This window comes from Rhinichthys klamathensis, unplaced genomic scaffold (assembly GCF_029890125.1).
Source record: "Rhinichthys klamathensis goyatoka isolate OS25496 unplaced genomic scaffold, OSU_Roscu_1.1 h1tg000422l_1, whole genome shotgun sequence".
Taxonomy (NCBI): domain Eukaryota; kingdom Metazoa; phylum Chordata; class Actinopteri; order Cypriniformes; family Leuciscidae; genus Rhinichthys; species Rhinichthys klamathensis.
Genome location: NW_026606920.1, coordinates 1,396,581 through 1,410,852, shown reverse-complemented (window position 1 = coordinate 1,410,852; position 14,272 = coordinate 1,396,581). Strand labels below are relative to the sequence as shown.

Here is a 14,272-nt window from a genome sequence, read left to right as displayed (position 1 = left end):
TATTCATCTTTGACTTGTCAAAGCACACTTTTCCTTAGTAGCCTAACTGAAACTTTCAGTTATTATTGTTCAGCTGGCTGACCGTACACATATTCATATGCTAGTTAGCATTTTTAAAGGGAAATTACAATATAACACATGAAAATGTACCTTTTGTTATAAAAAACTGTGCGTCTGCACATGCGCAAGTAGCAAATCTCGATGGGTAGCATGAATCGTCAGAACACCGGCACAAGAGGAGCCGGTGAGAAGTGAGTGTTCTCCAGCTGGAGCTTACTAACCAGCGGTAAATTTCTCTTTATTAGAGAATGCAATACTACTAATAATAGTAATAATATTATCAATAGTAATATAATTACAGTAATGTGATGACTTATTTTGCATAGAATAAAGCTTGATCGAGCTTAGGAGTCAGGGCTGTTTTTATTATTGTAACACTATTAGTATATTAGGTATTATTATAGTCTTTTCACTTGCCTGTATTTTGTTCAATAATCATGAAGACTTGCAAAACGAGATGTTATATCCTTCCTATGATATAGGAAGAATATCATGGCAGTTACTGTATCATACTATATATTAAAAGGTGAATGAGAACGTCTCTGTCAGCTCAATTGTCATGTAAAAAAAGATTGTAATTTTGTACTTATAATAATTGTTTGCAGATTAATATTTTACCATTCTTTGTGTCCTGAAGTAAATGTCCCTTTTTCTGTTTCAGTTCTAAGAAAAGCAGTGGGCCTATTAAACAATGCTTAGAGAGCATTTGTGTGTGATTTGAGTTGGACTGAAATCTGAAAACTTAAAGAGAATGACCTGTTTAGTTGGCTCAAAGTTCATTAAAACAACTATTTCAAAAGCTGAAGTGATTTTCTTTTTTATATTATAGTTAGAATATGTATAACTCAATGTTTTAACTAATTGGAAAAGCTGAATAATCGTTCCAAACTTACTGATTAGTCTGCGGAATAATCGACGATTAGTCGATTAATCGTTAGATTAATCGATTATCAAAATAATCGTTTGTTGCAGCCCTAGTGTTGTGGCATTGTTGTATGCCATTGCCACTTGAAATAACATGAAATCATTAAAAATGCCTTTATGATATAAGGGGTTAACAGTGCCAGTCACCAGAGAGCTTACATATCACTATCGAGAATGATTGGGATCAGGATTGGTATCGGCCAATCACTAAGGGGCTGTTTACACCTGGCCACTTCATGCGTTTTCTGTGATCGGATAGCTATCCGATCCTGAAAAGACCAGGGGCCTGTACCATGATGGTAGTTGAACAAATTCAGGGTTACAGGATTAGTTTTGAGTTGACAAAATCAAACCAATCTAACCAGGCTTTGTTGGTACCATGATGCTGATCATCAACTTTCTCTGTCAACTCAGACTATGATCCTGAGTTTAGGAGTTTAGGTGTAACATCAGTAGCGAACAGCCAATCACGCGCTGAGAAAGAGTGAAACTGCAATTCATTTCTCGCGAGAGAAGCAGACCGATTCACTTCTCTCTTCTGCAAAATATTACGAGATTGAAAAATATTACGAATTTAAACAAATTTACACAGCAAGAAGAAAATAGCAGTCTATGAAAGAGGACAACTAAAAGAAAAAGTATTGCTATTAGAGATGCACCGATTGATCAGCTGGTGACCGGAATTGGCCGATTTTCACGTGATCGGCCATGATCGGTGACCGGCCGGTCAGTCTGACATATGCCGAATATATGCCGGTCAAATGCACTCGGGCGGCGCATGATTAACATCGCGCAACATCAGCATCACACGTGCACACGGAACGCACACGTAGGAAACCTTGTGAATTACGGCCGTTTCACACCGCAAGCGGCGCACATTTTTTTCGGCATGTTATAGATATAGCTATACAAACCTATATGTTATAGATAATTGAACATTTAAGTTCATATGTAGGCATTTTATAGCTTTATCTATTGATTCTAAAGCGTGTTTATATTACCTTTATATATTTATTAATTTAAACTGTGCGTAATAATAATTGATAAACAAATTGTACATCTGTGTTCAATTGTAATAACATAAATAATATCTAGGCTATATCATACAAAAATATTATTCTAAATAAGCATTACTAAAAGCCAGACGATTTTGGATTAAAAATCATTTGCTATGTAGTGACCTTTAATTTGGAGTAGAAACTTTTAGTAGAAGTAGAAGTGACTTTATTGCGTCAGACATGTGTCACTTTGCTCACAGCTGATTGGTCCAAGTTCGTTTTGCAACCTCTTACCTGGAACATAACCTGCCCCGGACCAGGTTAGCCGTGGAGCGTAAGTTACTATGGAGATGAACACCGCTAAAAGCCAAACCACTTTCATGGTGCCTAAAACCCAGGGTTGGCGCAAATTAAACCGAAACATACCTGGCTAGCCACCTAAACCGGCTTTATGGTATAGGCCCCAGGTGTAAATGCCCTCCGAAACTTCGAGACGGATTTGAATTCGATCGCTCAAACAACTTCAGGAGGTGGTCTGGGCCGCATTCCAGATGAAACTGGACAAGTGTAAATGCATCTGGTTGTGAAACCACATATGTAAATTTGACTCCTTCCTAAAATGCTAAAAAATAAACGCGTGAGAGCGTGGTGTAGGCCGCTATGTCATGTTACAGTCAGATATGACGACACTACTGCAACACGCATCACTGCAGATGAGCAGATGAGCATGCTTGATGTGTACTAAACAACTATACATTATTTAAGCATATTCTCTTCGTTAGGATGTTGATAGGAACTGTTCATGTGTCTGTTCAAGTTTCATTCTTAATGTCTCTTCTTTTATAATTGGATTTTATCCAATGTAAAGTTTGAAACTGTATTGTCCCTCATAACCAGTAGTATAACAAACCTATAAGCAAGCTAAATTGTTGCTAGTTTGACATGACATAGAAGAAAACAGAAAAATTTTGTGTTGGCTATTAAACACTCCCTCACCTCGCTCATCTTCCGAGTGGACATTTCTCTGAACCCGCCGCGAGTGACAGTGAAAAATGCCAAATCATAGCTAAATGAAATGATTTTGTGATTTTGACCTTTTAAAAATATATTCATTTTAAAATGTAACATTAACATGACGGTAATTTAAACACAGCCTTTGTAAAAATATAAAAGCAAAACATTAAAACAAGTAAACGACTAGTATTTCCAAGTCGACTAGCAGCAGTAGTCATAGTCTTGCAATTTGTAATAATGTTGGATGTAAAACTGACACTGAGTGTTGCCACAGCTAAAAGTCCTATTCCCCAAAGATTCAAGCTGCCTGAGGAATTCAGCGTAATGACAGAAACTGCTCTAGGGCTTTCACTTTTATCATACTAGGTCTGACATCTTTTCAAGCATTATAGATTTACATTCCAACTATTCTTTTTGCTTTATTTAATTAAAGTTCTTATATACACACCCCCATGCAATTTCAATAAATGACTTGCCATTGTAAACACGAAAAAGCTTAATGGCATGTGTGTAATAATGTCTTTGAATAGTATTTTGAAATCAATAAACTTGTTTCATGGAGTTTGTAACAAATGTTAGTGTTTTACAACTTCATATGGTCTGAGTTCTAGAGAAGGATCTGAATCAAAATCTGCTAAGGGGTAATTAAATCTAACAAACCATGTAAAAAAAGCATCATCTTTTATAAGAAAATTAACATTTTATCAAACTTTTAAACAACTGAGAAGACAGTAGTAAACTACATTTGATCAAAATCACCTATCAAGTTTACAATATTACATCAGCAAACGAGTCAAATTGGATGACAACAGAGACTCATCTCAAGATCACTCATTTAACAGTTAATGAAATAACAGACGAAATGAAAAAAAGATCAGTCAAATAAAGAATATTATTGAAAATATTCAAATCAGGAAAGTCAGATTTGGAATGCATAGTTTGTGCAAAAATGTCCTTCAAGACCAACACATGATGAACGATGTTCACTAACCTATCAAAGTTTTTTAATTGGATTGGCTTTTTCTCTTTAGCAGTTTCTCTTCTTCAGTTCTGTGACCATTCAGATTCAATTCTGATTGAAGAACAAATTTAACAGAATTAAATTATGCACGTTATTGTCCCTGACAGAGCACGTTGAAGCCAGAAAAAGTTTTCCAGAAAATTTGTGCGCTGGATATCTCTGCTTCTCGCAAAATATTAACATTATTGTGCACATTATTTTTGACAGACATCAATGTTGTGATATTCAAATGAAGTGGATCTGAAAACAGATGGATTGTAAGATAATGATTTATTTCTTAGCCGACAAATATTAAGTGAAGTGACTGATGCCCATGAGTGTGGTTTGAGTTCTAATATTCCAACCGACAGCCAGCATCATTTTTTGACGGACGTGATTTAGCCCAATTTACACTTCTGCGTCGAACTCACGCCATACATCGGCTGTGTGGCGCGCATACCCTTCGGCGCAGGGACGTGCACCCAAGGGGGGTTGCTCAGGTTGCCCGGGCAACTGCCCATATGCCCTTCTCGACTCAGGTTGCCCTTCCGAAAAAAAAATCGTACAATGGATGCAGAATTTCACGTAGGCCTAGATAAAAATAAATAAAAAATAGAAAAAAATTCGCAAAGCCTCATTCACTTCCATTCGGGCACTCAGCTCAACTGTTTACGTGGCTGCAGCTCTGCACGCGACCATAGACTGCACGCGACCGGTGCGTAAGACCCTGCCTTCATCTCGTGTCATAGCGCGAATTAATGTGTACAACATCCATGACAAAATGAAGCGAAACTATCCTTCTGGTCACGAAAAGAGGAAGAAGAAAAAACCCATGAGAGTGAATTGCGGGAACAACAATCAGGTAAACTTGTGTTCTCTCCTCTCTAAGTTTGATGTCAGCAAAGTTTGATGTTTTTCAGTCTTGCTAACCTAGCTGGGCAGGCAGTGCATCTATTGCATCACTTTGTGCCTGACAAAAGTGAGAGTAAAATACAATTATTTATTACGTTTGTTTTTGATAAACGACAAAGTGCAACGGTGTTTGTTTACTGCAGCTCAGAAAACATAACCGCGTCACGTGTGTTATCGTGCGTTCATATGCGCGTGCACGAAATGAAACGCACATTTTTCAAGCAGAAATATGTGGAGACCAGACATACTGTACAATACATGCACGTGAATGATGCCACTCGCAATCAAAGTACACATTATACGTTTAAAACAAGACACTGATTGATTATCTAGTCTCAGTGTTAAAAACTCTAAACAACTACACTAATTATGCAAGATAGAAAGCAATGTATTGACAATTTGACATTGATTGACTATTGATTTATAGGCTATATTGAATTTAAAATGTTGATTAGCTAGACATACTGGTCAATATGGATGCACATCCCTCAGTAAATAATAACCATAAATCAAGAATTGCTTCAACATGCATAATAATAAATAAAACAATCATACTGATGCCGAAAATACCCAGGCTGTAGAGAGAACCAAAGTTAATCCCAAAAGCCAAAGCTCAGGGTTATAATTTATTATTTTCTTCTTATTTATGTTTACGTTAATATTCACTTGTTATCTTAACATTCTATAGAAAATACTCTATTCAATAAATATTGTTTGTTTGAACCTCATTCTGTTCTATATTGCTGTACTTATTCTTTGACTGTTTTGTTTAAAGGAGGGAGGATTGTATTGGGAGCACTGAAGTGTCAGGTGTGACTGTGTGGCAATGGCAAATGGTTTACATAGCTCACAGCGTCACAGGTCAGGTAGAGGCCCCTTAGCAGAATTTTGCTAAGGGCCCCAGGGGGAGGTCAGGATCGGCACTGGGTTTAGCAGTCGATTCTGTTCCCTACCGGAATTCCTGTTCCCTCTACGCAATCATACTACAAATCATGCGTAGTTGCCCGTAGCCTACCATCACAACTGAATACGAGCAAGAAGCACAACTGAATGTACGGGAAGCCAAAAGGTTAAAAAGGATTGTATTTTTTCCCAAAATCTAAGCGTTGATTTTTTTATTACAAGCAAGTTTTTCCATTCAATCCAGATTATTTCTTTTCAAATAAAAAATAAAATAAAAAACAATAAACAATAATATGAGGAACTCTATTTTTTTTTTGTGTGGGGGGGGGGGGGGGGGGGGCCCTTTTTTCAGGTCAGAGCAACTGCCCCTCAAAATTCCTGTGCACGTCCCTGCTTCGGCGTACCCGCCCCTCTCCCAAAATATAACAACGCGTCAATTCTACGCGGGCGCAAGCGCTGTGATTGGTCTGCTAGAACCCCTCCCTCGGGTTTCACATTGCTCCCTCCGCATGTGAAATTGCGCCTCAATGCGGACAACGACGCAGGAGTATAAATGAAAACCAACGCGTAGTCTATAACGTAGAGCCTCTGGCGTAGGTCCGACGCAGAAGAATATAGAATTGACGCGTTGTTACATTTTTGGAGAGGTGCACGTCAGGGTACGCGCGCTACACACAGCCTACGACGTAGTTACGCCGTGAGTTTGACGCAGAAGTATAAATTGGGCTTTAACCTGTGTGAGGTTTAAACTGTTTGATTTTAGGGTTATTATAAAACATGCTTAAGACGAAATTCTTTTTGCGTGGTGCATTATACTTATTTTTTTGGAATTAAGTTTGTGACTTAAATAAATTACATGTTACTCAGAGACTAAAATGTTTGGTTTGTCAAAAATGTTACATTTAGCTGTTGCAAATTCGTTGAGTTTTGAAAATCAAATAATTTTTTTTACCAGGAAAGGAGTAGTTTTGATGCACAAAGTTGTTTTTATTGTCTCTTCTTAACACATATATTTAAACCAATACAAATGCAAATCTTGTTGTAAATAATAGCAAAAAATCACTTTTAAAAACTGTTTTTCCATTATTACCCCTTAGCAGATTTTGAATCATCTCCCTTTTCTTCCCATCAGTCTGTAGACTAGTTCACATTATGTTAATGTCACAAATATACCGTAACTCTTGTTCCTGTTCCTCTTGTTCTCTTTATCACCACAGTGGACATATTTGTGATTTCTGTCCTAAATTTGATTCCTAAATCAGATTAGTCTCTTAATTTCAGAATCGATTCGGAACTTCGTTTTTAACCACAGATAAAACACCCATTTTCTGCTTGCTTCCAATTATACACACACTCTAAAATAATCTTTCACAAAGTTTGGAAAGGTTGAAGCGAATTAGAAGGACATTGGTTCAGTTAGTAATCTAAGGGATTAAACGGACAGGACAAACCACATCTTATATTTCAAAATAGATCTGTGCATTAGTAAATAGAGCTTATTATATCTCCCGCTGTCTATGATGTCATTAGTAATAGGCTAATCAAACAACAGTAAAGCTGAGAAAGAGAAAAAAAAAAAGAAATCACACAGCTTTTGAGCTTTTGAATGGAGAACGTTCAAATACTCTTAAATACCGTAAGCTCTCCTTGTTTATTGCTTGCAGTATGTTTTTTTGTTCCTCTTTATATACTTGCTTTTGTTTTGAAGCTATATTAGTTTAAAATTCTTAACATAATTTTTTTTTTTTTTAAAGTACCTTTAATTACATATGTAACTAGACACAAAAGTTTGTAGACAAACTTTAAGTTGGCATGAAAAAGCCTAGCCAGAAAGTTTGAAGAAGTTGGCGTTTTCACACCTGAAAGTCCACACCAAGGTCCGAACCAAAGTTCATGTTTTTATACGTTCGGTCATTTTGGTTTGGTTTCACATTGCAATTTTACATGACATACTTGCGTCCTGTCGTCATCATCTATGTGGGCTGCATCTTGACATTGATTGGTCTGTAAACGGACGTGCGTCTGACGTCAGCGTGTTGTCAATTTGGCGGGTAACTTTGACAAGAATGAATGAACAGAGTGACGCATATCGTTGCCACTATACTGTCATTATTACGGCATTACTACGTGCAGCACCATCTATACTCTCAGAGGGTAGTTCAAATTCGCCAAATGAACGTCCTCGTTGTGCAACATTTTATCGTCGCCGGCAGGAAAGGAAATGAAGACTGCAAGCAATCCTGCGAGAACCAGAACTTCCTGTAAAGGGTCTGAAAGTCCGAACCATACAGAAAATGCTTTCACACTAGGAACGAAGCAAACCTTTGTTCAGTTTGATCCGGACCGAGACTACCTCTTTTCGTTGGACCAAATTTCGTCTGTTTGGTCCGGACCGTGGTCCAGGGGCGGTTTCACACCTGTAATTTTGATTCGGATCAAACTCAAAGTGCGAAAATCCAGACCAAACAAGGTAGGTGTAAAAAGGAACCTTAAAAGCTTGAAGGTTTTTAGTTTTAATTAGTTTAAGTTTTAGTTTAGCAGTTTTAAAAGTTTGAAGGTTTTCAGTTTAGAAATATTAGATAGAATGGAAGCTTAAATGAGTCTCGATGGACTAGAAATAGTACATAGATTGGCAGCTAATGGAGTCTAATGGGCCTCTCCAACTGTCAAAATTAAAATTTTGTTTTGAGTTAAAAAGAAAGAAAGTTTTAAAATGCTTGAAGTTTAAAATAGTTTATGGATAGAAATAGTCAGATGATAGATAGATAGATCACAGCGACGGTGAAGCAGATTTTGTACATTTATTACAAAGATGGATGCCGCCGTGGAACTAGGGGTGGGACGGTTATAGTTGAACACCGTCATTAGAACTGTATAACCGCCAAAACCATGTTATTAAAAATTTTTTTTTCACAAACATTTTTTATCATAGAGAATGTTTAAATACTAATATCAGCTTATGAGGGAAACGGAGGCGGAGTTAGTGGTGCTTCGGAGGCTGCTACTGCTGGAGATGAATCGGGAGAGGTCTGTGCATCCCCTCACAAGAAGAGAAATCTTGGAGATCTCTTTAATAAACGGAGGTCTGAAATCTCTGCCCCTTTACCGATCAGAGCGCGCGCTGACACGGAGTAAAGCCTTGTTTATACTCGACGATTTTATACTGTTTATAAAATGGCGCGTTCGGTGCGCAAGACGGACCCCATTTCGCTTGGCTGTGTGCACGGCTTTTTTTGTAACAGCGCGGCGTCTGAGGTTGACAGACTTCAAGCCGAATCTGCCCGAGCATGTACATCTCACCGCACCGGCACCCAGTTTGCGCGTCTAAATTGCAACGGTTTTTTGTTGTTAAGGTTTTGTTTACTGTGTGTGATTTATTTAATGGAAAGCACATTCACTTCTAGTTGTCTTGCTGTTAATTTTAAATAAACGTAGAGCAAGTAGCTAATCAGTGTCTGCTCGTTTATTCAAACTAAGTTGTTCTATAACAGACGAACGTCGCTCTGCATACGTCATCTCCTTCATCGCTCTGATTGGTTTTAGGTCTATCCAATTGCGCCCAGAGGCATTTGAGCTACGTCCATTGGTGACGCCCCTTTGGAAATGATTTGTCTATGAAGCTTTGCCAGACCGTAACTCAGTTACAACTGAGAATGGTCTGGTTTTAACCAGGCTAAGGATAGATAGGATAGATAGAAAAAAAAAAGATTGTAAGATTTTCAAGTCAGTAAACTAATTAATAAGGGGAAAAAAAGTACATCAAGATTTGTTTTGGAATCGGATCGTGGGGTGACTAAAGATTCCCACCCTAACCATATAATATAATAAATAAAAATAATTCAATATACATTCATTCAGCATCAAGATGCCCTTGGGAAACACATACAGTTTTACTGATTAGGTTTATTCAGCACAAGGGCAAAGTTCTCTCATGTGGGAGTCTATTTTCTGTAGTGATCAACATGTCTCAGACGCTGTTAATAGAACAGAACAGTGAACGGCCACTTTGAGCATTCGTGGTTCTGGAAGTGGGGCTTGGAGCAGCATTTAGATATGTAAAAATGTGCTGCGTGCTTTCCTCTCAATGGCAAATTAAACATACAACGAAAAAAAAAAAACTGCAGTTAAGAAAGCATCTGATCAGTGACGTGGATACGTTCACACAAGTTCTGCAATTTGACACCCCAGTCAAGTCACACCACTTTTATTTAAATTGCACTTTATACAATAGATTGCTTAAAATCAAGCAGCTTTACAAGATTAAACATGAAAAAACAGTGTCAATGTCTCCTTTAATTAGAATTATAACTTAATTTTCTACTATAAAGAGGTTCTCCAGTGTGTTCATGTTTTTACTCGTGGACATCTGACCTCCACGGAATTGAACGGAAGAAATGAACCGGAGAAGATTTCCACGTCAAGGAAGGTGGAGCCTCAGCACACACCTACCTATTACGTCATCACCAGTTCGCCACGGACCAATGATAGTACGAAGGTGTTTACCAGCCAGAGTGAACTTTTCTGGAAAGTTCGCTAAGGAAAGCTGTTTCGAACTCCCGAAACGATCTCAAAATGAACTTTGTTTTGCCCTAATTTTGTCTAAATTACATCACAGAAGTTTGTTTCTTCTATTTTGCTTGAAGTATATCGGGGCCTTTTTACTTTAGGTGTAGTGTGTATGTACATTCTTTAGTGGAAATGTAGCAATTAAACAATTTGTTAAAAAACTAGCTTGAAATCACAAAGACTTTACACTTCTATAAGCATATACCATTGCTAAGTCTAACAACCTTAGAATAATGGCAGGTTTTGTCTAGAAAGAATAATGTTATTGCGAAAAACTGAGAAAATTAATGGAAAATTTACTTCCAGAACCTTTGCTTTCTATAAAACTTTATTACACATTTGTATTGAACCCCAAATATTCCTTTAATAAATAGGCATGAACAATTTTCCTGACTTTACAAGGCTGTTAGTGTTAGCAATAGGCTATATCTTGAAAATAAGAAATGAAGATATTGTTACTTTATCACTCATAATGTTAAAAGAAGGTATAAAACTGAGAGTAGACTGAACAGATTTTGAATAAATAAAGTCCAGCACCCTCCCTTTAGTTTTATGATACAGTGGGAGTCAACATTTAGGGTGCAAATAAGTAAAAAAAAAAACAAAAAACTAGCCTTTGTAATTTTACAGGTCTGCTAACCCAAGCCACAACAAAAAGCACCTAAAGTTCAAAAAGACGTATATCATGATCATGACTAACAGTTCTGGTATTGCCATCATCTGAATGGAGAGTATTATCTAGGTGTTTGAAAATGGGGACATTATTCATACTGGTCTTTATAAACTGGTCAAACATGTTTGAATGAATCTGTTCTCTTCATCACTCCTTTGTATCTTCTTCACACCTTTGTAAAGCTTTTGATCATATTATTGACGAATTTATCTCAATAAGCACATCAGTTCTAAACATGTAACGTTAGTCATTATATTCATTGGGCCAATTCTCAAAAGATGGGGGAAACAGTGCAACTGTATTGACAATTCAAGCATTGGTGTAAATGAATACTTTAAGTATATTCATGCAGCATAAACATGCAATATGTATTGATCATTTCAACAACAACAACAAAAATCACCAGTTTTAAACCCTGATAGCAGATCTATAGATTATAATAAAGTCAGTCAGTCAGAATGTCAGTCCATCAAACAAGCCAGCAAGTGACACTAGACTTTCTAAATGCGAAATGATACGCCATATTCTATCTATTTACTATAGTAATATCACTAACAACTAAAATTAAGAATGATCTAAGTGGAAAATGAAACCAAGCAAAGGCGATCATAACACACAACCCTGTTGGATAGCTAGGAGACAGGCAGGTTGAAAGCTCTACAAGCGAATTTAAAATCACAGGTCCTGCTGGACAGAGGTCGAAACTAAGTTCCCGCAGAGCTGAACACACCATAAATGACCGAGTTCACTTTCAGCTGTCCCTGTTGTGTCCATCAAACCACACAGACCTCATGGTTAGCAGCTAGCTTGATGAAGTATCACTCTCCAAAGTGCCCTTCCTTCCCTCCCCCGCCGCCTCATCCACTGCCTCCACCAGCATCTCTCCACACTAAACTCCACAAACTAACAACAAAGACGACACTGGCTCCACACTACTAGTTTAGTTTGCTAGCATGCAACCTTACCGGTGTAGCTTTAACTAGTATTGGAGTGGGTAAGTCAGTTGTTAAGACTGTTTGCTAGTGCAGTCCACACGAGCCTTGGGACGCGTCGTCTATGTGCAACTACACACACAAATGTAATCGATTAACTGCGTCTAAACGGGCACAAACGGTAAAATCGCCGACATTCACCTCGTAGAGTTCCTCCGTGGCCATCATGTCACGATAATCTTCGACGTTGTGGCAATCCGTGAGGATTGTAGACACTTTTTCTCCTCCAGTTACAGTTGTCTTTTTTGGCCTCTCCTCCTTTTTCAGTTGGTCGGGTGAGATGTGCTTGACCCGCACCGAGGATCTCTTTGCTGTTTAGTTCTCGCACTCAACGACTATCCAACAACATTATAGTTAGAATAAAGCGTTTCATTCCCGATTAGGTCCAAACGAGCACTTTTGTCGGTCCAGGCGGCGATTTTCGAGAGTGTTACCGTAAACTAGTCTGTAGGCAGTGCTGATTACGCGCTCGCCTGCTCTCAGTTCTGCCACACAGGAAGTCTCAATCGAACGCAGATTAGAGTCGCGATGAGTTTGCACTGCCTGCAACACTTGATAGAGCTGTGTGTCGACGGTCATCTGTGTTTTGCAAATCTGTATCGGTGTTGATTTTTGAATGAAGGTCTAATGGAACATAACTGACGTAAGTTCGCAATAGTTTAAACAATACGTGCCAGGTGAGTTTAGCCCATGACTCAGTCTCAGTCTAAAACATTTCCATGAATGCCATGTTCCCCATGTGTCGTGTAGCCTACATTAATGTTTTTTAACTTGACAGAATCAGAGTATTTAGGATATTTTCTTCTCATTATTCGGCTTATCTATTTAATAAAAGAGATAATGAAAATATAAATATTATAGTCATTTTGCAAAATGGCCTGCCCAAATAAAGATGGTAGCCTAATTGTTTAGCAATTTAGGTAGTCAAAATAGACTTTAAAAAACGGATCTGAACATTAAGTATGGGATAATGTACAGTCATCCATTTGTTATTTTGAAATAAACAGGAGAATTGGCCTCACTGTGCATTACATAGCTTATTATACACCTGTTCACAAATAAATAAATACACATGAAATAATGGCTTTTAGCTGAATCGTTTATGTTTATTATATGAACTTATAGAGGTTTCCCAGAGGTTTTCAAAAGCATCATGAGCTAAGTTGATCATTGGTGCCATAATGCTTTTGAGAAATGCAGTCCCGGACAGTCACAGTGGCCATTAAGAAGAAATATTTGACCGCTAAACATCTCCTCTGACAATCAGAAAAAAAAAAAAGTATTATAGAGAGCCATGCAATGTAAATGGCAATGTTTCCTTTGCACTTACATGTGTAAATACGAGCTCCAAGAACTTTGTGAAGTACTGCCTAATCAGGATGAGTATTCATTTCCAAGGTATTTCTAAAGACCTCATAAAAGACAGCAGATTTAAAACAAATGATGATATGATGAAACATCAGAAGGCTAATTACCGTAAAAGAGATCCCATGAAGTAAAGTTATGATGCAGTATTCAGCAGATTAACATCCTCTGGCTAAACTAGCCTAATAGTCAACATGCTTACTGTAAAGATATTCAGAAAGCTTTCAAACAAAATGGGAAATCATGCAGTTAGAATGAAAATATGAATAATATATTTTAGATTTTGTTTCTTATATTATTAACCAACTGATCAACTCTCTATCTTTGGTATATAATTCATTCACAAACTTGTTATTTTTTGCAGGTTTCCTAATCCTTACTGAAATGGGGGTTAAAGGGTTAGTTCACCCAAAAATGAAAATTACCCAATGATTTACTCGCCCTCAAGCCATCCTAGGTGTAAATGGCATTCTTCTTTCAGACGAATACGATCGGAGTTATATTAAAAAATGTCCTGGCTCTTCCAAGCTTTATAATGGCAGTGAATGGCCGTTTCTGTTTTGAAGTCCATCAAAGTGCATCCATCCATGATAAAAGTGCTCCACACGGCTCAGGGGGGGTTAATAAAGGCCTTCTAAAATGAAGCGATGCATTTGTGTAAGAAAAATATCCATATTTAAAACTTTATCGACTAAAATAACTAACTTCCGGCAGATGACCGTACGCATATGCAAGTCGACTTGCGCCACAAGAGTAACGCTTGACGATGTATGACGTAGGATGTAGGAGTATCGTAAGTTTAGACGCCTCTCGCTGTTAAAACAAACAGGGCTGGGCAACAAACTCGAGCTCCTCTGACATTTCT

At 37.7% G+C, this 14,272-nt stretch overlaps 1 protein-coding gene across 1 annotated transcript in view; it reads right to left on the bottom strand.

Annotated features, from left to right (window-relative positions):
- cdyl (chromodomain protein, Y-like) overlaps positions 1–12,621 on the bottom strand; it is a 31,278-nt gene extending 18,657 nt beyond the window's left edge. Inside the window, exon 1 of the mRNA XM_056235458.1 lies at positions 12,184–12,621. Within this exon, the coding sequence (XP_056091433.1) occupies positions 12,184–12,210 (27 nt within the window). The 5' untranslated portion in view covers positions 12,211–12,621. The remainder of the gene's footprint in view (positions 1–12,183) is intronic.
- Between the last annotated feature and the right edge of the window lie 1,651 nt (positions 12,622–14,272).